The sequence below is a fragment of the Cynocephalus volans genome, chromosome 11 (assembly GCF_027409185.1).
Source record: "Cynocephalus volans isolate mCynVol1 chromosome 11, mCynVol1.pri, whole genome shotgun sequence".
Classification (NCBI taxonomy): Eukaryota; Metazoa; Chordata; class Mammalia; order Dermoptera; family Cynocephalidae; genus Cynocephalus; species Cynocephalus volans.
The window spans coordinates 48,574,025-48,600,842 of record NC_084470.1 but is presented as its reverse complement, the minus strand read 5'-3'; the positions used below and the strand labels follow the sequence as shown (position 1 = coordinate 48,600,842).

General features: G+C 39.6%; 2 protein-coding genes and 1 non-coding gene across 4 annotated transcripts in view; 1 reads left to right on the top strand and 2 right to left on the bottom strand.

Annotated features, from left to right (window-relative positions):
- The window catches only part of MLH1 (mutL homolog 1), a 45,110-nt gene extending 25,933 nt beyond the window's left edge, over window positions 1–19,177 (bottom strand). For both annotated transcript variants that reach the window (XM_063114784.1, XM_063114786.1), the window contains exons 1-11: window positions 19,034–19,177; window positions 16,937–17,027; window positions 14,481–14,579; window positions 11,694–11,767; window positions 10,012–10,084; window positions 8,802–8,893; window positions 7,331–7,373; window positions 7,097–7,185; window positions 4,989–5,101; window positions 2,555–2,648; window positions 1,025–1,178 (exon numbers count right to left, since the gene is read on the bottom strand). In XM_063114784.1, the coding sequence (XP_062970854.1) occupies window positions 1,025–1,178; window positions 2,555–2,648; window positions 4,989–5,101; window positions 7,097–7,185; window positions 7,331–7,373; window positions 8,802–8,893; window positions 10,012–10,084; window positions 11,694–11,767; window positions 14,481–14,579; window positions 16,937–17,027; window positions 19,034–19,149 (1,038 nt within the window). In that variant the 5' untranslated portion in view covers window positions 19,150–19,177. The remainder of the gene's footprint in view (window positions 1–1,024; window positions 1,179–2,554; window positions 2,649–4,988; window positions 5,102–7,096; window positions 7,186–7,330; window positions 7,374–8,801; window positions 8,894–10,011; window positions 10,085–11,693; window positions 11,768–14,480; window positions 14,580–16,936; window positions 17,028–19,033) is intronic.
- On the bottom strand, window positions 9,865–9,939 carry TRNAI-AAU (transfer RNA isoleucine (anticodon AAU)). Its single transcript has one exon. It is a non-coding gene; the product is annotated as a tRNA-Ile (tRNA).
- Window positions 19,178–19,368: 191 nt separating the features above from the next.
- EPM2AIP1 (EPM2A interacting protein 1) lies at window positions 19,369–24,881 on the top strand. The gene has a single exon (XM_063114854.1). The coding sequence runs from the start codon at window positions 19,620–19,622 to the stop codon at window positions 21,444–21,446; it is 1,827 nt and encodes a 608-aa protein (XP_062970924.1). The 5' UTR covers window positions 19,369–19,619; the 3' UTR covers window positions 21,447–24,881.
- The last annotated feature ends 1,937 nt before the right edge of the window (window positions 24,882–26,818 follow it).

Here is a 26,818-nt window from a genome sequence, read left to right as displayed (position 1 = left end):
ATGAGGGCTGGTTTCCAGGCAGAACTTCCTTCTACCCCCTGACACATACCACTTTCAGGTATCACAGTAGCAACCTACCCTAACAATCATCAGGAGCATGGGTTCCAGAGATGGTGGGGCTGTCCTAGCTGGTCTTAATCTCACTGCTTAGTGCCCATGTCATCTCCCACCTAGGTTCTTTCCAGGTGACAAATGTGGATGTTCTTATGGGAAGCATTCATTCACTTAGTAATTTAAAAAGTTTTCTGTGAAGTGGGGTCTCACAGAAGCCCACTTTCTGCTTGCAGGAGTCAGTGTAATTTAATGCAGAAACTGGGAGGAGACATTGGAGAGCATAGTATCCCACCTGCTTATTTTACAGATGGGAAAACTGAGGCTCCAGGGAAGGGAAGTGACTTAGAATAATATGCACTTAGAACCTAGATAATTATAATAACATGAATGATACCAGGCCCTGTACCAGATACTCTGTGTTCACGGTTCACCTACTGCTTGTAATTGTCCTAGGATGTGGGGATGATCAATTCTATCCTTAGTGAGGGAGACATGGAGGCCAGGGAAGTTTAGTCACATGGCTGGTGACCCACAGCTGACTGACATTGAAGCCCCTGCTCTTTCCACCCTTGCCACTGCCTCTTCAGGGCATAGCTCTCCACTCTGCCCGGCGTAGGTGGCATCAACCTCCCCCTGAACATCTCCAGTGCAGAAAAATGCACTGAAGAAGTGCCCTATTCCATTTTCAGATAGTTTGTTTTCCTAGGAAGTTGGTCTAAGGTCCCAGACGAAGGGAAAGTGAAGAAGAGAACTCAGGCCTTATGACCCCAGGCCCAGGGACAACAGCATGATTCCTTTACAATTAGATTCAAAGAAGGAATTGTTACTAAAAGAAAACTATGAAAGTCACAGTGTACTTGCAAAGAAAGTGCTAAAGCAAAAGGCAAAAATCTGGGCTCTCATGTCTGACAGGGCACATTTTGAAGTGGTAAAGGAATCAGAGAAAGAGCGGGGTGACAGGCGCTCTAACCTGGGTGAAGTACATCCTGGAGGAGTTGGAGCCAAGGAGCTTGCTCTCAACATGCTGCTGCACCCGCTCCAGGATACTCTCCTCGTGCAGGAAGTGAACTTCATGCTTCGTGGGGTGCACATTGACATCCACATTCTGGGGGCTAATTTCTAAACTGGTAGGAAAAAAAAAACAATTACCTCAGACAGTGGGGGATGGTGGAAGGGAATCCAAACATGGTATATATGGTGGCCAGAAGGCAGCTGTGTTCTCCTCTACGAGGTCTGCATCTCAGAGGGGGGTGGGCAGTGGGTGTGTATGTGAGGGGACCTTATCTCAGCCCTAGGGGTAATGGCTGCTCTCTATACCTGCTATTCCTGTCTCCTCATCTCTTACTATCCAATCCCCTATTACTCTAATCTCCTGTTTGGAATTCTTTATGTTAAACTTTCCCTGCTCAAATTGCAGTATGGTTTCTATCTCCTGTTTGGACTCTGACAAATATAGAGACGAACCAAGATGATAAATTGACCAGTTTATTACCAAGCAAAGAAAAACATGAGGGAGTCAACAATTCTACATTTAATCTAAAATATACTTTTTTTTTTTTTTTTTCTGTGACCGGCACTCAGCCAGGGAGTGCACCGGTCATTCTTATATAGGATCCGAACCCGCGGCGGCGGGAGCGACGCCGCGCTGCTAGCGCAGCACGCTACCGAGTGCGCCACGGGCTCAGCCCTAAAATATACTTTTAACCACAATTTCTATCCCGCTATTTCAATCAGAACTAGAACAAAAGAAATTAACACAATTTCTATTCAGAGGGAAAAGATTTCAGATTAAAGACATTTTGGTATAAACTGTGCCCTGTACAAATATAGCCCTGTTACTAAAAGTGATCTTTCTTCATGCTGTGATAAAAATGCTAAGGATGTGAAATAGACAAGCCAATAGCAGAACCAGAAACAATGGAAAAGATCCTCCATAAATCAGCTCTGAGACTGTAAATTCCTTTAGGGCAAAGGTACCTCACATTTATTTTGTATTTCAAACACCAACTATGGGATCTGGTCTGTATAATGCAAGTACTAAATTATTTTTGACTGCTAAAATCTGATTGCTAAATTATTTAAGTGAACCTCTGGGCAATCAACAGTAGACAGGCTAACACAAGAATCTCCACAGAGCAGAAGACTGTCTTTCACGGATAGAAAACTGTAGCTGTTTCGGCTTCTAGGATTGGCCCTGAAAGAAGTAAGATTCACCTCCTGAGCACAGCTATGTCTCTATTCCATCCATAAGCTGTTGACCCCTCTTGAAGGGGTGAGACATGTTATTCACCTTTGTATGGCATGGCACACGGTTGGCTCTCAGTGGGGTTCTGCTACATTAGTGAATAAAAGAAGAAAAACTACCTTTTACCTGTTTGCCAGTAGTGTATGGGATTCACTCTGACTCGGCTATCAGCAAGCCCATCTCTTTCAAAGAGGAAAGCATGATTGAATTCCTGTGCCTTGTGAGTCTTGGGTGAGAAGTGTGGTGCTGCATTACCTGAGGTACAGGAATGGGTGTGTGTTTTTGGGCAAATATGCTGCATACACCGTTTCTATGGCTTTTCTCAAGGAAGTCGATTCTACCAGTCGATCTGAAAAAATAGAAGGACAGTAACCAGCTCAAAACTGTCCTGAGAGATGAGGTTACAGGTACACATTCATAAAAAGCTATGAAATCATCTTAGGAAGAACATCTCCAGAGTGATATCCACATCAGATCCCCAGGAAGAAAGGGTCCCCTTCACCTGTCACCACTTCCAGCCATCTCACTATGGGCTTGGGACTCTCTTCTCTCAGCCAAGTAGCAGAAAACATGCTAGGTCAATAAATTATGCCTCACCACCTCCCATTGCCTCGATCAGCCAATGTGGACTAGCTTTGTCCTTGCTGGGCACAGTGGGTAGTAGGACGTCAGCTCTGAAACTTTTCATTCTGCAGATACATACTGGCTACCTGTCACATGTGCCAAGTGCCAGGAGACAACACGCTGGTGAATAATAATCCCAACCTCAAGTGGTCAGCACTATTATAGTGATGTGTGTGCTAAATGGTGAGACGAAGGAGCAGCTAATTCTGCTCAAGAAGTTCTGACAGTGATGGATATCCATACTGAGGAATGAAAGATAAGGATGAGTTTTCCAGAATATCAGGCAGTACAAATGTCTGAATGTATGTTTAAGGTAATTTAGGAAATGAGGAAGGTTTAGAGGGGGTAGAAAACAATAAAGCCTGGGAGAAATAAGACTAAAATCAGAGAAAAATCTATTTTCAGAAAACATAGCTCTCCTTTCTCCCCAGATTTTAGATAACCTGCTGATAATCTGTTGTCTTGTGTCACTGTAGCCAAGGATATGCACATCTTTTTATTTCTATTGAGAAGAGTGGCCACGATCTTATCCATGAGGAGACTATTACTCTTTGGCTACTCACCACACCCATGGCCTCTTCGATAGAGGCACTGTACGCTGTAACACGTATCCTGTTTTAGTGTATGTGCTGCCGAAGCGAGCACTGTAACACGTATCCTGAAAACACAGGCCTGAGGCAGGTGTGGGCACCTAATAAAAGGAGAGCTGGAAACCCTCTGCTGAGATTCCTGATCTTGAGACATGCCAAAGGAGTGTTCTTTGCCCCTGTCACCTGAGTGAGTGCACAGGATACAAATAACTGAATGGCATGCCAGAGGGTCTGACCCCTCTTTGCTCCTGGGAACTTGACAACGTGAACAGATTAGCTAATGGTAATGCACAGACTGTGTGGTAAGCAGCCCCAAAAGAGACGTGGACATAGGCCAGTCAGATAGCACTTACACTGATTCTTGCTTTTCTACTCTGTAGCCAGCATGTGTGTTATATAGCAGTTATTCTTCATGGTTACAAAAAAACTAATGAAAAACATTTTCTGAGCCTTGATTAAAACAACCTGTGTTATATATCAGGCTAAAGTCCTTTCTAATGAAATAGGGGAAAACCCTGCTAACACAAATCAGTTTAACAGAATGTGTCTATAAAATGATTGGGTCTCTCCTCACTGTTCCTGTATTGCTTTGAACAACTGCTGGGAAACATGAGACATTTATAGCCAGTTACTGCTGTAAATTGAAGGGGGAGATATGTCATTTTCAATAACAAACAAAACAAAAACTATAAAATTACTATGAAGTGTTTTAAAACAATACAGGTGAAGGACCTACAAGAACACAATAATGAAAACTGAACAATAATGAAAACTGAACACACGGAAAGATGCATCTTGTTTCTGGATGCAAAACGAAAAACTGAGTCAGACTGTGTTTGGGATTATTTGCTGTTGGTCTGTAACTATCAAAACCTTGTAATATATTATTAAATTATAAGAAGCAGAATGTAGAATAGTATTTATTTAGTAAGTAACAGTCACGTAAGCAATATGTTAGCAGAGAGATAAGGACTGGAAAGAAATCTGAGAAAAATCCGAAGTCATTTAGTTAATTTCCTCCCTGATTTCTAGAACTGCTCTTTGTATCATAAACCTCATTCTTTAAAAATATCAAGGGGCTTAGCATTAAATTTCTTTAATGACAGTGCCTATATCGAAGGTACCCCTTTCTCCGTGTCTTGTGGTGCAATTTCAAACGGTGACCCTTGGTCTAAGGGCAGAACAAAGCTCTGCCTAGGGCCTGCTTGTAAAGGTTCCGATCCCAGCAGGTAAGGAAAGTGAGTTGGCTCACAAGGGCCTGTGACACCCTCTCCTGGGCTCCCTCTTACAGGTAAGAACCAGACTCTATGACAGCCAGCATCGAAGGGCTAAGCAAAACTTAAAAATGCTTCCTAACCAAACCAAACTTTGGCAGTTTTCCTTGAGTATAATCAAACCTGTGTATTAGGAATTTTTCCATGGTCCCATAAAATTCCCTGTGGATGGACTTCCCCATTTGGTAATTTTTCACTTACGGTTGATGAAGAGTAAGAAGATGCACTTCTTCACTGAGTAGTTTGCATTGGATACGTAGCCATTCATTTTGAAGGCTAGGGTTTTATCCTCACAACCAACTTCTATCAGTTCTCTGGTTAAAAAAGAAAAAATTTTGAGGCTTATGAAAACACTAGAAAACTCTAAACATTACAAAACAATCAGAATTAGAAAACACAGGACTCCTTCCCATTAACTTCAAATGAGGACCCTAGAGACTTGGTTCGTTGAGGACCTCTGGGCTCACCTATCCATCCATCCATCCATCTGTCTGTCTGTCCATTCATCTGTCCATGTTTTGAAGCATTTATTGTATGTGCCAGGAACTACTGTACTTGCTGGGATAAAACAATGAGTCCAAGCTCTGAGACCTTATTTTGCTGAAACTTTTATGTACCTTAATAACTAAATCCCCAAGATGAGAGTCCAAGAAGAACTCATCCCTGCTGAATTCCTTACTATACTGAACGGCACAATGTACTCTCAGTGTGTTGTTCCCCAGAGTGTGTTTATTGGGGAGGGAAGGTAAATAGGTGAAAAAGAGGGCCTCAGACAAGCCACACTTATTTCTGCCTGAAGGCCTTCCCAAGCGCTGGTCCCTCTGGAAAACTCTACTTCTAATCTACTAGCAGCTGGCTAATTCCTATTTATCCCTCATATCTCAAGGACTATTTCTTCGAAGAGCCTTCTCTGACTATCCCTTTCTTTGACCCCAGAGATTCTCCCATCATGGCCTTTATTTTCCCTTTGAGGCATCTAGCACAATCTGCTAAAGAATGGGATAATTATTTCATGAGTCTTTCCATCTAGAAAGTTCTCTGAGGGCGAGAATAATTTCTGCTCTGTTCACTACTATATCCCCATCACACAGCACAACACCCAGTAAATAGCACTTAATAAGGGTTTGCTGAATGGATGGCAGAAGCTTTTTACGCAGCAGTATGTGCTGTGAGTCTCTGACTGGAGGGTGCAAGCTGCAGTTTCCCACACACCCTGAACCAGCAAACCCTTCTATCCCAAATGTCTCAAGAGGCCAGTATTCTGGAAACCTGCTTTGGGAAATGCTGCTCCAAGGGATTTCTAATTTCTTACAGTCCCTAGGAATTCCATAACAACAAATTCTGAGTCTTAAAATTTAGTCAAGAAGTTCTTAAAAGTTGTTATACTGTAGAACAGAGCTCTCTCCTTGCTCTGGGAGCACAGCTGTTTTTTTTTTAAAAATTAATTCATTAACAGTTAGAAAGAAAAGGGTAATGAAAAGCAAATTCGTTGTTAATTAGTTAGGAACTTGGTTTAGCTCAAAGAATGAATAATTTGTCCTTCAAAGTAGAAAACTGGGTTCTGGGATGACTGCTGCTGCTGAAGATTTTTGGGAAAAGTGAAATGAGAGGCTTTCTTATTCATCTGTGTATTTACAGAATCTGGTGCATGCCTGATATATGGAAGGATCTCAGTATTTTTCCTCTCAGAATGTGACATAGGCATGTTGGGCTTTGTAAAGTCCTGAGGTTTAGCTAGGAATATGCGATGGAAATGGTGATTTTACATGCAGAGGGGATGCACCATGAGGGAATCTATAATGCAAGCAATTTCCCCTCTTACGCTTTCCTTAACAATGAAGATTTAGTGGCACTTGCAAATCTAGTCTTTGAAGGCAGGAAATATTTTGTCTTTACATTCTTAACTTCTGGTACTAAGCCTGTAATATGGGAGGCAATTAATAAATGCTGAATGATAAATACATGAAATCCTAAAGCAACGATAATGAAAATGCAAGGAAAAGAGGGAGCACTGGAGTATGACAGAATTCTACTACACTATAAATATTTTGAAGACAAAGACCTAGAAAGAATATACTGATTTACAATGACAGCATCTAGCAGACAACACACTCCCAGCAAATATTGATTATTACATAAAATACTGACTCCATTAACAAATCTGAAGCATGAAAACAAGCCTGCATATTTGACTAAAGCAAACTCTTAAGGCAGGTACTATCCTGACAGATTCCACAATAAGTGATAGAATGATAAACCAAGAAAAGGAATGCAAAAGCTTTTTTTATATATGTATGTTATCAACATACCGACTAACAGCATTTCCAAAGATAGAGCGAATATTGTCCACAGTTGTGGCACCAGGTAGGGTTCTAATGTCAGCTACTGTCTCGCCTTGCTGAAAAACAAACCGTACAGAAGATACAAATGATTTACTGTGCCATGGTTGTAACTGAAACATATCCTTATCTCCATAGGCAAACTATTAAAAATCTCCATTTTTCTTTTCATAACATACTATTCCCCATGAATGAAGAACTTACTTTTTTAACTGAGAAACTAATGCCCGAATTGTGAATTGAATATCTGGAAAAGAAAAACAAGATGAAAGAGTAAGCAATGAGTGGCCAAATGCACAACAGATGTCAGAGCCCCCGTTTAATTAAATAAATTGGTGGAATTGAACGACCTAAACAAACATATGTACATACAAAACTATCGCAATATATCCTATTTTACCCACAGGAAAACAAACCAGCAGAGACTTTATGGAGATATCACCGCTAAATGTGACTGATTCAAACAAAACACAGGGTTCCTACCTGCTTTTACAGGTTGCTTACTAGACTCAAGGATATCTTACCACAATCTTTTCTTCACCTGCAGTTTTATTTTCACAGAGCCTCAAAAGGTCTGGGTTGCCTCAAGAACATCTGGAGAACCTAGCTTTAACAACGCCTGCACACTTTTATTCTCTCTCTGAGCCCTCAAATACACCACCTTCATCAGCTTCTTCATTGCCCCTAGGTTCTGTTCCAGTATCTCTCAGCCTTTTCTTCATTAGTCATTATTTATTACTCCCCTTTCATGGGACCCATGAACTGAAAGATTGTATCTAGCAAAATGCATTCATTAAACAACAATTAATATTTCACTTTACCACACCTATAACCAAAACAGCTGATCTCTTTATTTTCAAGAGATAATGAATATTCCAACACTGATTTATACAATTTCAGGGAAAAACAAAAAACTTGACATATAAGCCATTTTATTACAGGCAAATGTTGGATTCATTTTAGATTTTCTAGAAACACTGACACATTAACCCATCTCTATTACAATTCAAGGACACATGGGTTCAGAGAGCCCATGCTGGGGCCATTTGTAGCAGTGAATTAAATCTATCATGGACATAATGTTGTTTTCATCTGCCCTGAATCCCCCCTCCTTCTTCTGATAACAGCCTCTAATCTTCCTTTGGGAAACTACTACCTCTTTCCCATTCCACTTGATGTACCTTTGGTAAGACTGCTAATCAAGAAATCTCCCCAAAGATGTGGGTACACTGTCATGTGACCTAAGCTATGCCAATCAGATGCACTCTCCCAGGAAACAGACTCTAAAGCAGTCAGGAAAAGAATGAAAACAATTAGAACAGAATCATGACATTAAATCCCTGAAGCAACCCTGGTTCTTGTTCTCTCCAAGGAGCAGCTGTCCACACCTCTTCCCATGTGGTGAGTAATTCCTAGCCTTCCAATAAATTTCTTTTCAGCTCAGTGGGTTTTGCATACCACCAAAGAACCATCATCGATATAAGACCAACTGCTCTTTCCTGGGAAGTCTGAGAAAAAGCCCAGAACTGGTAGACTAAACCTCGTCCAGAAGCAACTGGTAGGCTAGTTTTGCTGTTTGCCATCTAGCTCAGCAAATGTTCTCAATTTATAAGCACTGGAACCCATTCCTTTGGTGACAGATCTCAGAGACCCACTCCCAGATTTTGGACTGTACCTGCCAACAACTTCCAAAATTTTCCCATACTCTTCACTTGGATTTTTTAAAGCTTTCCTCCTTGTGGCTATGTTGTAAAAAAGGTCTTCCACCTGAATAGAAGATTGATTTTTCTTGTAAATTCATAGAAGTACATGGAAATAAAGACCCAAGCTGTTCACCTAAAGCTGGTTCTTAAGATAGTGAATACAATTATATTTACCAACAGCACATTCTAAGCACTGACTGGGGGGAGGAGGCAAGGGATAGAGCAGCATTAACAAAAAAATTATAAGATATTTTTCCTGCCTTCCACATTCCTTCATTTATTTCTCAAATATGTACTGGGGGATATCTCTATGTCAGTATTTTTGGTTTGTGCTAAAAATATGAAGACAAAGCCCAGTCTTGCTCAGGAGAGCACATGAATCCTGGTACAGGATTCCTCTTAACATGCACTACGAAGCACACATTCATTTCTGCCTCCTGCCTGCCTCATCATGTCCGAGGGTTAGACAGTTTAGAGTGGCCTTAAAAAGATATGCTCTAGCAGGGCTGGGGTTGGAGGGGTGGGATGCATCACATGACAACAGGGTGCTTTGTGGGATCACAGAATGAAAAGAAACCAAGGGATGCACTATAGAAATAAGGCAGCATGATAGACTTCCTCTTGACTAATGACAGTCATATGACTCACCAAACACTCTTTAAGGAAGGTGGGCAGGCATTCTCTGTTCCATTTGATAGATGAGAAAACTGAGGGTAAGGGACGTTAAATGACTTGCCTCTGGATACACAACAATTGAGTAACAAAGAACTCTAACCCACATCTTCTGAAGCCAAACTTAATGTTCTTTCACTGCCAACTATACTGCCACTGATTTCTGCCATACCAGTAAAGAATCTCCCAGTCCCTTAAAAAGTACAAGAGGGTGGGCAGGCTCCCACGCCACAAAAGCCAATAATCATTTTTCTTGGTTAGAGGGTGATACCTGGGACTTCTATTAACTAGGAAAAATTCATTTTATTATTACCCTGAAAATTCAGAGACAATTTTATGTTTTTGCTTTTTTTTTTTAGCAGCTGGCCAGTACAGGGATGCGAACCCTTGACCTTGGTGTTATTAACACCATGCTCTAACCAACTGAGCTAACTGGCCAGCCCTTATTTTTCATTTCAATATTTATACAAGCTCTTTTCAACAATATACACTCCCATGCACCATTCTTACCGTGATCTGGGTCCCTTGATTGCCTGCACATGGTTTAGGAGGAGCTTTCAGTTTTCCATCTGAGTAACTTGCTCTAAACAGAGAATATAAGAGATTATGAATATCCAATAGAAAAAGAGATAGACACTAACCTAAAGGGTAAAAAAGAAAATTATACCAACAACAGATGAAAATATAGTCATGTTATACATCATTTTCATTTCTTACCATTTTCCTACTACTTCCATTATCATTCTAATTGGATAAAAAATGTCCCCTGTTCTAGCAATTGTTGCTTTTCAGTTGCTGAGTTCTGAGTTACCAAACAATAGTTTTGCTATTGCCTAAGACAACAGTAAAATTTTTCAGTAACTTTGCAATCATTTATTGAGGAGCGAACATATGGCAGGCTTGCGGAAACATTAGTAATAAAAAAGGTCTTGGAAACCTCTTGATCTATTGAGGGGATAGACTTTTACCTAAGTGCAGAACAATGTGCTAAGTGATCTAGAGAAGTGTCCATGCAGCCTAGGGTGGGATTGAGAGTGGGTGAAGATATCACAGGAGAGATGATAATTCATCTGCGCTTCAGGGAATAGTTTCAGGTCGAGAAAGCAGGAAAGACTTTCCAGGAAAGGAAAAACATAAACAAAAGCACAGAAGCTTTAGGATACATGGCAGCTGGGAATGTGTGGAGAAAAGAAGCTGGAAAGGTGGACTGACAAGGTGAGGGCACTGGCTAACAAGATGATGACTCTGGATTTCATCCTACCACAGAAGGGGAACCACCAGAGGTTTCAGGTAGGGGCATAAACAGGACCCTAGAGGTCAAGAAAGGGGATTTGTGAAAGAGGACTTGTACACCAGGCTATCTAGGGAGACATTAATACGCTCCTGTTTCCCCAGTTTGTGAGAGGGGATCTAATCATATCAGCCCAACCAGATCCAAGGGCACTTAGAATTCACACTCTGCTAGCATCAATTTTGCATACTCTGAAATGCTACACCTTCCATTACTTCACATAGTTGTCTGTTGAAAACAACCAGAAACAGGCAGAACTGCCCTTTGTTGAAGCTATTTTCTATTTTAATTTACAAACAATCTGTATAATTTAAAAGAAAATTTTCTTTTTTGGCATGAATTAGGTACTCCTACCTGTCTTCAACTAGTGAATGGCCAGTGATGATAAAAACAAAGGTTTTAAAAAAAAATCCCATTTTTGTTCTGTTCCAAGATCATTCATTAGCCTCTGAAAATTGTGCCAGCACAACAGACACCCTGCAGTCACTCTTGGGAAGACAAGCCAGCTCAGGTATGCACAGGTGGCTCAGGAGCCAGCTAAGGAACTATAATCCCAGCCACAGCCCTGTAATCAGCCTAAAGCCACAACCCACTGAAGGGCAAAGGGACAGAAATAATATTAGCAGCTACCATTTGATCAGAATACCTATGTGCAATGGACGCCTTGCTAGACACTTGTAATATGTTATATCTTACCTTTTAAGAATCCATGAAGTAAAAGTACCACCTAATAATCATCCCTGTGGATCATCAATTTATCCATTGGGAAGAAAGAAAACTTACCCAAGATCTCAGCCAAAAAACCCATAATGCTGGTGTTTAGACAGAACTTACTTTGAGATACAGGTAAAACACACATTTCAGGGTGAATGCATAGGAGTAAAAGAGGTCAGCACTATACCTGTATGCGCACTTTCCATCAGCTGTTTTGGTTGTAATAGTAACGTGAGCCACATGGCTTATGCTGGCCAAAGCCTAAGGCAGAAAAGGAAATGGACTGAAAAAAAATCTGCAGCACAATTATTAGACAAAGGGAAAAATATATATATAAGAAAGTCCAAAAGGAAACACACCAAAGCATTAATGTGTTAATAGCAATTGTGTTCAGGTAGTAGAACTACAGGCATATTTAATAATATTCTCAGTAATGCATCTTCCAATAATTTAAAAACCTGCCTTCAGAAATGAATAAGGGAATCACTCCACATAATTCTGTATACTGTTACTCAGAACTATTTTTTTTCTAAGCAATTATATGTTTAGAAAAGTAAATTTTAAATTATGCAATTGAGACAAAACAAACTTTTAAACTCCACGCCTATTTTTCTCCCCCTTATAACCAAGATTGGTTCTTTGGCCCTCTGGAATCTGTATACTTTACCACAAGAAGGATGTCATAGTGTGTAAAGATGCAACCCAGGAGCTGTGTTACGACAGGTCGTGTGTGACAGCATCTAAGCAGACAGCAAATATAGCTGCGGCAGGTTCAGTTCATTAAAAGGAACATGGCTCAGACTCAGAGATTACCAGGTCCTAGCTGATTTCCCTGGTTTATATAATTGAGTTAATTTTTATCATTAAAAAATGTGAATTAGTTTGAGACCTATGTAAGGAAGGACCTTAAATAAGCACAGTAGTGCAATACTACATAACACCAGGAAGAGAGCGTGCCACCTATATATGGCATGGGAGATGGTTCTCCTGCTTTAGGGACCTTTTCACTGGTAGTAGGGCAAGTGGACAGGTGCACAGACTGGAATCAAATGGCCTGGGATTAATCCCCACTCTGCCACTTTCTAGTTGTATGACCTGGCCATATTTCTTAATCTCTCAGTTTCCTCATGTAAAATAGGGTAATAGCAGAATCCACTGTGCAGGGTTATTGTCAGGAGTAAGAATTAATATACATAAAGTGCTGAGAGCCATGGCTGGCACACAGAAATCCCTCAATAAATCTTCCTTGTACAATTACAGTGAAAATAACCCCGAAGATGTCCTACAGCAAGGCCAAGGCTCCAAGAAGCCATGGGCTTGGAAACTGACCCAGGGAGTTGCCAAGCCAGAATAAAACTGTGTTCCTAGAACTTGACCTGAGGCATACTTAAAATCAGGGGCAACAGGGCTAACTGTCTCTTGGAAACTGTTACTAACTAAGACAATTCAAGGGTCACTATGAGCAAGAAGGTGCTTGAGACCACCCTGGTTTGATCTAAATTGATCTAAATTACAAAGACTGGGTCACAGGAGCTTTTAATTTTTTAAAATTAAATAAAAGTAATACATGCACACGATAAACAATTCAAAAACTACAGAAAGGCCTAAAATGAAAATAGGCTCCTATCCCTTCCCCCACCTTCACTCTCATTCCCCCAAAATAACTACTACTCTAAACAGTTTCTCTAGTCCCTGAGAGCTTCCAGAAAGGAACATAGCCCTGCCAAAACCTTGATTTTAGTCCAGTGAGGCCCAGTGAGACCTATGTCTTCTGACATCCAGAACTACAAGATAATAAGTTAGTGTTGTTTTACACCACTAAGTTTGTGGGAATTTGGGGGGGCAGCAAGAGGAAACTAATTTTAAAAATATGCGTATTTTTACCTAGAAATGTTATTTCAATTAATTTATCCTAAGGAACTAATTAAACGAAACACAGTATCTGTACGAGAATATTCATCAGAGCCTTAAACTGGAAGAAAAGGGCAAAGAACATAAATGTTCAACAGGAAATCATTTAAACAAATTATAGTACATACATGTAATAGAATGTAGCCATTAAACACTATGTAGGCCTGTATTTACTGGATGAAAAGATATCCGTAAGGAATTAAACAATAAAAATATAAGCTCCTATTTCAGTCTTAAAATATTTTTACGTATTTTTCTATATCATATGAGGGGTCTGCAAAAAGTTCATGGAAAATTCTGTGTTATCGTTTAATTCCATTTTTTCACAAACTTTTTGAGGTACCCTTGTATATTCCTATGACACATCATATAGTTTCATCCACAAATATTTCAGTATGTATCTTAACAGATAAACACACACAAAAAACTCACGGTAATACTTTTATGCCATGAAAATTAGTAGAAATTTATCTTTAATATCATTAAGTAACCAATCCGTGTTCAAATATCTCTGTCTCAAAAATTACAGTTTTCTCAAAAGAGGATCTCGGTAAGATCTACACGTTGGAGCTGGTTTATATGCCTCTTAAATCTCTTTTAAAATCTATTGGTTCTTGCTCCCATCTCTACTCTTTTCTTTTTACCCTTACAGTTTATTTCTTGAAGGAAACAAGTCTTTTGTCACGTAGTTTCCCAACCTCAGTATCATTTACCACTTGTCCCCTATATTTTATATATATTGGTACTTAGATCTAAGTAATGATCAGATTCACATTTGATTTTTTTAATCAAGAAAACCTCACAGGTGGTGTTGGGTACTTCCATCAAGAAATATATAATATCCAGGCTCTCTGTAGGTAAAATAGTTTATGGTGTATTAAGTATTTACGAATAATTCTCAGCACTGGAAAAGTAAAGATAATTAAGTTTTGTTCAATCTTGCATACATTTAACAAGTGAAAAAGTATCAAATCTTACTTACCTCTGTTGAGAAATATATGCTGACAAATGGCAATGTCCTTACAGGAGGATATTCTACACATTTCTTTAATCCTTAGCTTACCTCACCCCGAAAGCCATAGGTAGAAATACTGGTTAAATCCTCAAAGGACTGCAATTTACTTGTAGTGAACCTCTCACACACAATATCCAGATCTTCTTTCTAGAAATTACCAAAAAATGAGTAAATAATTATGTTACTCATTTTTCCAAATCTTTTTGAATTTTCAGTTTTATGATTTAATCCAGGAAGAAATTCCTCTTAGGTGAAAAGTTTTTAAATTAGCAGTAACTTCCTCACTTGGCATTCAGAATATGCCACTGTCTTGGTGTTGCTCCTTCTCAGCGTCATTTGCTGTTTCCCTCTCATGCCCTGACCTCCAGACACTGGAGTAACCCAGAACTCCATCCTTGGACCTCTTCTCTATCTATGTTCAGTCTCTTGATGATTTCTTTCAGTCGCTTAGCTTTTTTTAATTAGAAAATTTCCTTATTAAAAATCTACAAATAATTTTCTTGTAGTAAAATATACATAACATAAAATTTTCCATCTTAACCGTTTTTAACTGTACAGTTCAGTGGCATTAAGTACATTCACACTGTTGTGCAACCATCACCACCACCCATATTCAGAACTTTTTATCTTCCCCAACTGAAACTCTGTACCCATTAAATGATAACTTCCATCTCCGGCCCCAGCCGACCCACCCCCGGGCAACCATCTTTTCTACTTTCTATCTCTGTGAATCTGACTATTCTAAGAACCTCATATAAGAGGAATCATTAATATTTGTCCTTTTGTGACCGACTTATTTCACTTAAAATAATGTCTTCAAAGTTCATCTATGTTGTAGCATGTGTCGAAATTTCATTCCGAATTAAGGCTGAATATTACTCTATTATGTATACACATGTGCGCGCACACATGCGCGCACCCACACGGATGCTTCAAAAAGTTCGTGAAAAAATAGAATTAAAAGATAATATGAATCTTTCCACGAACTTCTGAAAACCCATTATGTGTGTATCACATTTTGTTTATCTATTCATCTGCTGATGGACACTTGGGTTGCTTTCACCTTTTGGCTATTGTGCATAATGTTGTTATGATTATGTGTGTACAAATATCTGTTTGAGTCCCTGCTTTCACTTACTTTGGGTATATACCCTGTTCTTTTGAGTATATACCCAGAAGTGGAATTGTTGGAAGATATGGCAACTAGATTTAATTTTTTCAGGAATCACCATACCACTTTCCAACGGATACACTACTTCACATTCTCACCATCAGTGCACAAGGGTTCCAATTTCTCTACATTCTCACCAACACTTGGTATTTTCTGGGTTTTTTGGGGGTTTTTTTTTGATAATAGCCATCCAAATGAGTGTGAAGTGGTATCTCATTGTGGTTTTTATTTGCATCTCCCTAATGACTAATGACATTGAGCATCTTTTACGTGAGTCTCATGGCTTTTAATACCATCAAAATGCAGACAAATCCCAAATTTTTATCTCCAAACCTCTGGTTTGCACTTCAGACTCACACAGACATCCAACAGGCATCTTAAATTTAACATGCCCCCCATGAACTTCTGATCTTTCCCCAAACCTGCTTTTTCCAGAGTCCTTCCGATCTCAGTAACTGGCAATTCATTTCTATTTAGAGGTCAAAACTTTGAAGTCATTCTTGACTCCTCTTTCTCTCACATCCTCCATCAGCAAATTCTGAGAGGTTTGCCTTCAAAACCAACCCAGAATCTCACTGCTTCTTACATCTCTACTGTGACCAAACTGGCCCAATGCACTGTCACTTCCTCCTGGATTGCTTCAAGAGCCTCCTCACTACTTTCTGCTATGTTCTTCTGTAGTCTATTTTCCACAGAGAAGACAAAGGATTTTTTGTAAAACTCACCAAACCACGTAACCTCTTTGCTTAAAACCCTCTAATAGTATCCCAACACATTCAGACAAAAGCCAAAGGTTTTACCATGGCCCACCACGTCCATGTTCTCTCTCACACCTTAGCTCCTGTTACTCTTCCCTTGCTCACCCTGCTCTGGACACACTGGCCTCTTTGCTGGTCCTTAAACATGTCAGGCATGCTTCCATTTCACGGTCTTTGCATATATTGCTCTCTCTGCCCAGACCACTCATCCTTTAAACAGCCTCATGACTTGCTCCTTGGCCTCCGTCAGATCTCTCCTCAAATATCACATCCATTTCAAAGCCTTCCTGAATCATTCAATTTAAACTGTGTCCCTCTCCACTCTTCCACTCCTATCCTCCTCGCTACTTTCATTTTCTCCATAGCACTTAATGTCATCTAACATAAGATTTACTGTACCTGTATGTTTACTGTTTGTCCCCCACCACTACAATGTAAGCACCAGAAGAGAGGATTTCTATCAAAAAACCCATCTGCAAAAGCCTAGTTTCCAGAACAGGGAAAAGTTTTACCTCTTCCTGCAGAGGTATCACAGGAAGCACATACATACCCTGCTCCTCTGAGGTTTTACTTACCCTGATTCCAGTGCCATTGTCTTGGATCTGAATCAACTTCAGGCCTCCCTCTTTAACAACCACTTGAACACTAGTGGATTTTGCATCTAAACTGGCAAATCAAACAGAGAAAATAATTCATCAGTCTGCAACTACTCTAATGCACATATTTTAATATGAGCCAAGCAGTAATAACAAACTTGAATAAATACAAGAGTGCCTGATTAACGTGGTTTTCCTTTGTCTTACAGCCTCAATGACTACACTGTACGAATTTACATATCGTGTGATAGAGAAGGAAGAGAGGGACAGAGCAACCACCATTCCAGTAGGGCATAAAGCACTATTTCTACTCCTCTTGGAAAGAAAGAAAGTGAAGTTAAAAGTAGGATCCTTTTAGCATATGCCTCTTTACTAATCTTACTGTCGCTTCAACGTTATTCAACCTCAGGTTTCTAAGTGACTCAAATAAGATGTCATTTTAAAAAAGAAAAATAATAAGTGTTTTTCTCTACTATTTCCTATAAGAAAATATACTTATGATGGAGGAAAGAAAAAAATAGTAATGTAGAAATTTCTTTAAGAAGCCAATAAACATTAGAAATTTTTCTCAAATTAAAAATTCTTCAACAATAAAAATTATGGTTGAAGAGTAACCTTCAACCATAGTGCATCTGCTAGAGAAAACAAATTCAGCCTGGGCTGCATTAGAAAGAGAAGCTATTGATTCCCTACACAGAAAATTCTTTACTCAGAAATAAGATAATAAGTTACTTAAATATTAAAGAACTTTCTCAGGAGCCTCTGTACTGAAGTTGTATTAGCCATCTCAACTTATGTATTATAAAAAGCATAATTGAACTCCATACAAAATCTCTGGTACCAGCAGATCACACATCAGGAACACAGATAAGCCAAGCACAGATGATTAGGAACTCCCTATACTGTAGAATGTAATTGATATTGATGATGGGCCCTACATTTTGTATTTAATTATATAAATGCATGAGGATTAATTATAAGCCTCTGAGTTACTATGTTAAATTTTGTGGTACAGTATTCTGGCATAGTACAATAATAGGCCCAAATTATTCTGTCAGTTCATTCTAACATTGTAGAAACAAAAGCCAGCCTCCTCCTCCTTCTACCACTACTTCTATTACTAATACTAAAGTCAAAAGAAAAAAACGTCTCTAGAGTCCCTGCTCCTTCTTTTGTCTGCCTTCTAACTCTTCCTTTCCCTCAGTTGTCCCTTCCGACCCACTGTTCTTTTAGTCCCATTGCTCTGAATGGTTTATGTTTCCATAATAACCCCCTCTACAGATCTACCATTCTTCACTAGGGCATTTTTCTTTTCCATCAATGTACGGTACAGACTTCACTAACATCAGTTGATTTTAACACAAAGGACATGACAACGTTTGGGCACATTATGGGCATCTGTCTTTTTTGATATTTACAGCTCACATCCACCTTTCTTTCCACATGTCTTTAACCTCTTCCTTCCACACTGTTTGTGACAGTAAACTTCAGTATCTACGGATGCCCCAAAAGCCCCCCAAAAATGTAAAGGGCAGGAAAACACTAGGTGGGGTCATTATTTTGGCAATAGGGGAATCACAAGTTTGCTCAAAGTCCATCAGCCTGTCCTAAAACTCCGACGATTGATTTTGAATGAAACTCAAAAGGAACTGGGCCCTTAAATGTGTACAACGATTTCTGGAATGAATGATAAGCAAGAAACTGATGACATGGTATTATTCTCCGACAGAAAATTCCCCTGCCATAAACCTTTATATTTCTTTAATTCTGCATCTTCTGCATATATAACTTTAAACTGAATAACCTCCGGTACCATTCCAATAATACTAAGTAAATTCCCCTACCTGCGCCCCAAACAACCCTACAAAAGTATCGCGAGAGCGTTCAGAAAATACTCTGCACACGGAAAAGGAGAAGGCGGGACTGGCGCGCGTCAAGGGACGCCGCGGCCTCCACCGCTGTGGGCATGCGCCGTACACTCCTCCGCCCAAGGCAGAGAGGCGTGTCCGTGCCATTCAGAGGAACGGCCTGTTAAGTTGTAGCCTTTAAGGGAGCCAAGGTCGATTCCCTCCGTACCAGTTCTCAATCATCTCTTTGATGGCATTAGCCGGCCGCTGAATAACTTCCCCTGCCGCGATACGGTTCACCACTGTCTCGTCGAGCCGCCGGATAACCCCCGCCACAAGCGACATTTTGGCGCCAGAGGAGCGCAGGTCACGTTTAGGCGCTCGCCGGAAGTGCCTTCAGCCAATCACTTCCGTGCCTCCTGCTTACGTCTTTCCTTCAACTCGGCGTACGCCATTCTGCCCCACCCTCCAGCGGCAGCCATTGATTGGACAACCTGAATGCCAGTCAAGTTTCTTAAGTCCGTGGTTTCCTGTGTCTTTTCGTCCCTCCCTGAAGCGGCAGAAGCTCACTAGCTAGTAGAATATGCGCTTGCGGTAGGGATCACTGTCCGTTCCTCCTATTGGTTAATTCCTAGGAACTAGACGGAATACGAAATATCCAGCCAATAGGAACGAACGTACTATAGCAGGAGGTTGGTGTCCCCCAGCTGAGGTGATTTGGCGCAGAGCTGAGGAGATTCTTGGCGTTGCTCCGGGTCCTCCCCTCTCCTTGAGGCCTCTAAGAGGTTGGCCCTGCCCTTGCGGCCTCCTGCAGAATGTGGATGATGCCCAAAAGAAGCAAGATGGAAGTCGAGGAATCTGTAGTTTTCCGGCCTGAGTGGACACAGCGTTACTTGGTGGTGGAGCCTCCAGATGGCGACGGGGCCTTGTGCCTGGTCTGTCGCCGCCTCGTCGTAGCTACCCGCGAACGCGACGTCAGGCGCCACTATGAGGCCGAGCACGAATACTACGAGCGGTATGTGGCAGACGGCGAGCGTGCGGCCCTGGTGGAGCGTCTGCGTCAGGGGGACTTGCCCGTGGACGCCCCGCTCACTCCTGAGGAGAGAGCTGCTCGTGCAGGTTTCGGGCTCTGTCGCTTCTTGGCCTTGAAGGGTCGCGGCTGGGGTGAGGGAGATTTCGTATACGATTGCATGGAGGTATTGCTGAGAGAGGTACTGCCCGAGCACGTAGGCCACCTGCAAGGCATCGATTTAACTCCAGAGACCACAAGGCGGAGGATCCTGAGCATTGACAGGAATCTACGCAGTCAGCTTTTTAACCGAGCCAAGGACTTTAAAGCCTATTCTCTTGCCTTGGACGACCAGGCTTTTGTGGCCTATGAGAATTATCTCCTAGTCTTTATCCGCGGCGTGGGCCCTGGTTTGGAGGTGCAAGAAGACCTTCTGACCATAATTAACCTGACTCATCACTTCAGTGTTGGTGCGCTCATGTCGGCAATCCTAGAGGCCCTGCAGACAGCAGGGCTTAGCTTGCAGCGAATGGTTGGACTGACCACCACCCACACTTTGAGGATGATTGGTGAGAACTCAGGACTGGTCTCATACATGAGAGAAAAGGCCGTAAGCCCCAACTGTTGGAATGTTATCCATTATTCAGGATTTCTTCACTTGGAACTGTTGAGTTCCTATGATGTAGATATTAATCAGATCATAAATACTATATCCGAATGGATAGTTTTGATTAAGACCAGAGGCGTTCGGCGACCCGAATTTCAGATTTTATTAACTGAATCTGAATCAGAGCATGGGGAAAGGGTTAATGGACGATGTCTGAACAATTGGCTTAGAAGAGGGAAAACTTTAAAACTAATATTTTCACTAAGAAAAGAAATAGAAGCATTCTTGATTTCGGTAGGAGCAGCAGCAATCCAGTTCACAGACAAACAGTGGCTTTGTGACTTTGGCTTCTTGGTGGATATTATGGAACACCTTCAAGAACTCAGTAAAGAACTGCAAGTTAGTAAAGTCTTTGCTGCTGCTGCCTTTGACCATATTTGCACTTTTGAAGTTAAGCTGAGTTTATTTCAGAGGCATATGGAAGAAAAAAATCTAACACACTTTCCTGCCTTCAGAGAAGTTGTTGATGAGCTTAAACAGCAATTTAAGGAAGATAAAAAAATATTTGATCCTGACAGGTATCAAATGGTTATCTGTCGTCTACAGAAAGAATTTGAGAGACATTATAAGGACCTGAGATTCATTAAAAAGGACTTAGAACTTTTTGCAAATCCCTTTAACTTTAAACCGGAATATGCACCTATATCAGTAAGAGTAGAGCTAACAAAGCTTCAGGCAAACACTAACCTTTGGAATGAATACAGAATAAAGGATTTGGGGCAGTTCTATGCTGGATTGTCTGCCGAATCTTACCCAATTATCAAAGGGGTTGCCTATAAGGTGGCATCCTTGTTTGATAGTAACCAAATCTGTGAAAAGGCTTTTTCGTATTTGACTCGAAACCAGCACACTTTGAGCCAGCCGTTGACAGATGAGCATCTCCAAGCCCTTTTTCGGATTGCCACAACTGAAATGGAGCCTCGCTGGGATGATCTTGTGAGAGGAAGAAATGAGTCTAATCCATAAGCCTTTGCAGTACAACATTGAAAAACTCAACAAGAATTCAATTTTAAAAGCAAAAATTGGTTTGATTTTTCAAGTTTATTAATTTGGATTGTGGGAAAGCACTAAATTTATTACAAGCTGTCCAAATTGATCACAATTTAAATCCTTCTGATGGTTGCCTTTGTTTCATCTAAAATGGCAGCATGGGACTGAAACATGAGAACACCACCTTTTGAAAACTTAAGTTAATGACAAAGTCATTGTCTTTTACTTTTATGATTGATTTGAAAGAAGTTTAGTGTTGATAATGTGAGTTGAATTAGAAGTCTGTTTTTAAGTTGTTCTGAAGATATATGCCAAAAATTTTAGTTATTTTAATGAAATGTTAAAATTCTGATACATATAGTTTGAAATTATGAACTCTTTAGATGTTTATTTGAACCAATTTACAGAAATTCACATAGCAAGTTCTTAAGTTTCTGAAGAGGAGAATGTATATACAGTGGAGGTATTTTGTCTATTATCAAAATGTTTGTTTGAGACTATTTTTTTTAAGCATTTCTGAGTCTGAAGTAAATATTGATACATTTCCTCCCTCTCACCCCCCCTCCAGTGATATTGATATTATTAATAGAGGGACTAATCAAATAAAATTTTAGTCAGAGGAGCAAGAATTATTAAGTTGCTGACTTAGGAGGCTTCCTGCAATTTGGAGATAAGACTAACCAATTATTAGAGGTTTCCCCTCAATTTTTCAGAACTGGGGGCTGTTCTATCAGCTTGCCTATTAAAGGACTATGGTAAGTATGAAATCTTGATGGTTGCCAGTTAGTAACTCTATTTCTGTTCTAGACAGAAGTTTGGTCCTGGCAAAAAGGGTGAGGAAAAAAGGCTTTTGCCTTCTAGGATCAGGAGGTTTGAGATATTTTAGCTTGTTTGTCCTATCTGCATGGGTGTTAATGCTTTATAAAGAAATCCAGCTTAAAGGAAACACTTTATTTTAAAATGATATAGTATCAGATTCTGTTAGATGCTAGAAATGGATTTATTCTAGAATTTGAGACTGTCCCACACATTCTGTATTTAAGACAGTGCACAAGTAGAAATATTTAACTCTCAAGAAGCAGCCTTATTCACAGATTGTAGTAATTCCATATTTTTAGTAAGACATCTGCCTGTGCTAAAGCAGTAATTTTCAAATTTATGTTAACTGTGAAAAGGCAATCTTAAAGTAAAATTTAATATGTAAAACTGATTTAAAAGCAGGACCCAACTTACAGATCCTTTCAAGTACAGTATGAAAACAGTTGTGCTAAATCCTGTTTTAGCTATTGCAACTCATTATTCTGTGGTCACTAACCAAACAAATTCAAGGAACCAGCATACAGCCAAGAATTTAGAAGGAACTGGTGCCCGAGCAAGCAAAATAGATGCTACAAGAGCCTAAGAACCAAAGTTGTGTTGGTGGTTCCCAACCTGAGGCAATAACCCCTCATTCCAGAGGATACTGGCAAATGTATAGAAGCATTTTTTTTTTTAGTTGTCTTGTTTACTGGAGGCTTCTGCTGGCATTTGAGCCTGAAGATCTCTGCCCCCTGGAATGTATGGAACAGCGTGGCATTATGATGAATTATCCCTTCCAAAGTGCCAGTAGACCCCCAGTGTAGATTGTTGTATTTCAAAGGACAGGGCAAATTACTAGTAGAAGCAAAATTAGGAGGGCAAATTGGGCAAACTGACAATACTTGATGAGGAGACTAATTCCAACATTCCAAGTTTTCCTGGTAAGGTGCAATAAAGGCATTGATAGGTTCCAGTAGCTCAAAATAGCATTTATCAATCAGTTACTGATAGTCAGGTTAAAGGGCTCTATCCTATTATACATAATTGGGACAGAAGAACAATCATTATATGTTGACAAGATACTTATCAAGAATGGTCGAGTTGAGATTTTGGTTAACAGAGTAAGCTAACTATCTGGAAAAACAACAGTGAAAAACTGAAAAAAAACAAAGTATCTACCGGTAATTTCCCAATAGGTTTGAGAATTCTATTTCATGGCAAATGCTTTATTACTTGAGAGAAAGATTGGAAGACCTGAAAGCTGCTTCTGCTTTCTAACCTCAGTTTCTCAAATATTGAAATCTTGTACATTTTGTGAAGTTCCAGTATGTTTTGCTTAAGGTGATAATAAAATTAGTTTGCATCATATAGTTACTGAGTGAAGGGGGGAGATTTAAGATAAGGATTTTAAATTGACCCTCAGCAATATAGAATTTGCTATAAATTAGTCTTGTTTGTTAAAAAAAAAATGTGTATACTTTACTGTTTTCTGTATTAAGTAATTCTGTAACTGCATGGCAGGGTTTTTTTGTTGTTTTTTTGTTTTTGTTTTTTATAAATATTATAGTTGTTACTGGTCCTGTTGTATCAGTGAAAATGGTTAAAATAAGTACCATTTAAAAAACTATGTTACTACCAGTTACTGCCCTATATCTCCCATTCTTACTAGTTTTCTTGAAAGATTTGTATTCCCAGTCTCCCATATTGCCACTCAGACTTCTCTAACAAGCTTACTGAGTCCTTGTCAGTATTCTTACCCTCTTTGAAAATATTTGATTACTTTAGCTTTGAGGAGATACCCTCTCCAAGTATGCTTTCTCAGTCTTCTTTGTAAGCACCTCTTCCCTTAAATATATGTTAGGATTTAAAGAAAAATTTTGTTTTAGGCAACCTTATTCAATATCATCTCCCTAACTGATCTCATCTCCTTCCATGACTTCAGTCACCACCAATATGCAAACAACTCCCAAATTCCTATCTCTTTTCTAGACTTTTCCTTATTCATGTATCAAGTTGCAACGTAGGTCCACTTTGCTGTCTCACAGACACCAACACCGCATGTCATTGATGTTGCCCCCAAAACTACTTCTGTTTCCTCTTTTGGTAAATGGCACTAACACTACCAAACATTCAGTTGCCCTTGCCCAAACCCAAAACTGTCATCCATGACTTTTCCAAACTCTTTAGTGCTAGTCTCCTAATTTAGGCCACATAAATTATAGCAATAGTCTCCTCATTAGTCTCCTTTTCTCTTGTTTTTATTTCTTTCCACACTGCAGCCAAATTGTTCCAAAAGACCTATCTGGTCATATCACTCCATTGCTGTTAGAGTAAAATCCCAATTTCTATTCATCTTTTAGGTCTCAGTTTATATGCCACTTCATTTAGGAAGCCTTCATCGACGCTCTCTAGACTAGGTGGCCTGCACACTCCCTAAACACCCTATTCTTCCCCAACCATACATTTAGCACACTTTATTGTTACTGCTTGTTGTTCACTGCTAGAATGTAAGCTTTATAAGAGTAGGGGCCATATAAGCCTTGTTCTCTGTTATATCTCTAGTGCTTAGCAGAATGCCTGGCATTTCAATAAATGTTTGGATAAATAAATACAGCATTTGTGTACTGTTTTACAATCTTGGAAGCTCTTTTAAAGTCACATTTGACCTTCAGTCATCCTGCCTTAGACTGTTCACTGGGTAATTTTATCCATGTTACAGATTAAGAAATGAAGCTAAATTCTTTATGACTAGGAACCTCATATCCAGAATTTAGTGCAGTGCTTGTCATGTGGTTGAAATATTTATTATGTGAATGTTGTTAAGGAAACAAACAAGATTGCAATTTTCACTAGTAAACATAATAAGTAGGAAAGTCAGGATTTAAACTAGGCGTAATTACATAAATCCATTGGGTAATATTAAGTCTACATTCATGATAAAAAAAAAAGTCTTAATTTTTTTTTTAACTTTCCAAAGGCAGATTTCCAAAGGAACCTACATATGGAGGAAAAAGATTGGACAACTATTTAGTGAACTAAGACAATAGTTAAGTAATTAAAAAGTTAACATTCGATATTGGAAAAAGGTAATGCCACTTAAGAGTTAATATCCATTTTTCCTTTTGTAGGCATCAACAACCCTAGGAGAAAATGGCATGCTATTTACTTACTACTTTACTTTACAGATGATTTCTTGCTCTTCTGGGGTTTAAAAGTAAGTAAATTTAACAAAAGTTAGAAGAATGACTCAGCCCTTCTGAGATATTCAGTTCACTTTCTTCCCTACCTGCAGAATGTCCTCGTCACCTCCCCAAGGGATATTACTCAAAGGTAACATCTAGCTAATGCGCACTTTGTAGGTTTTCTGTATTTCTTTGCTTTCTTGTTCTCATGCCTCGCTGAACTTAGTTTCTAGGTAACTGGGGCCTTTCAAGCTTAGATGGGAGAGCCATACCATTATTCTCTTTTTCTTTAGCTATTTAGTTCAGTTTAAAGGATTAACAAGTATTATTCTCTTAGTGGGACTTTTGGTCTGAGGCACATTAACTCATTCCGAAATTTTAACAGTAGGTGTTATTTGGTCCTTGCTATAAACCTGGGTTTTACTCAACCTTTGGATTAAAGGATTACTCACTTTTATCTTACTATCTATAATTGAAAAGTTGCCTCATCCTACTTATTTGAATTTGTGAATCTCTATTCCCTTTCATTTCTGCCTGCAAACTGACCAGTTCTTTTCTGAGTTCATCTCTTTTCCATACATTTTGTTAAGTGCAGCCAATAGCAACCACAAAATATTTTGTTTTCCTGTCTTTTTCTTTAACAAAGGATAGAGTATCTGCCTTCCAGGTTATCTCAAGGGACAGTTTCACCTCTCCGTAATAATTTTCCCTGTGTAAATTATTTCTTCCATCCTCTGACAGCAATTTCCTGAATGCTTGCTAACTAACCAGTAAGCTAACTTGCTGAACTAAATGTTCAGTATTGTAGGGGTTTTTTTTTGTTTGTTTGTTTTTTTAAAGCAGGGAATCAGTTTCTGTCAGGATAAGCTAGGTTGCTGTGAGGTAACAACTACAAGATCTCAGCATCTCATACAACTTGTTTATTGCAATTTGGCTAGGGACTTTTTTCTATCTCAGGGGTTGGCAAACTATAGTCCGTGGGCAAAATCTGTCCTGCTGCCTGTTTCTCCAAATAAAGTTTTTTTAGAATATAGCCTTGTCTATTTATATATTGTCTGTGGCTGTTTTTGCTCTACAATGGCAGAGTTAAGTAGTTGCAACAGAGTATATGTCTCACAAAGACAAATATTAGCCAGGTGGCCCTTTACAGAAAAAGTTCACTAATCCCTGCTCCGGTTGTCCTCATTCTGGGACTGAGGCTGACAAAGCAGATACCATCTGGGTTATGGCTGCTCATTTTGGGAAATGAAAAAAAGTATGGCAAATCACTTGTCTTTTAAATCATTTTCATTGGCCAAAACAAATCACACAGCCATACCTACATATCAGAGGAAAACCAGAAATATTTGGAAGACAACACTACTGATT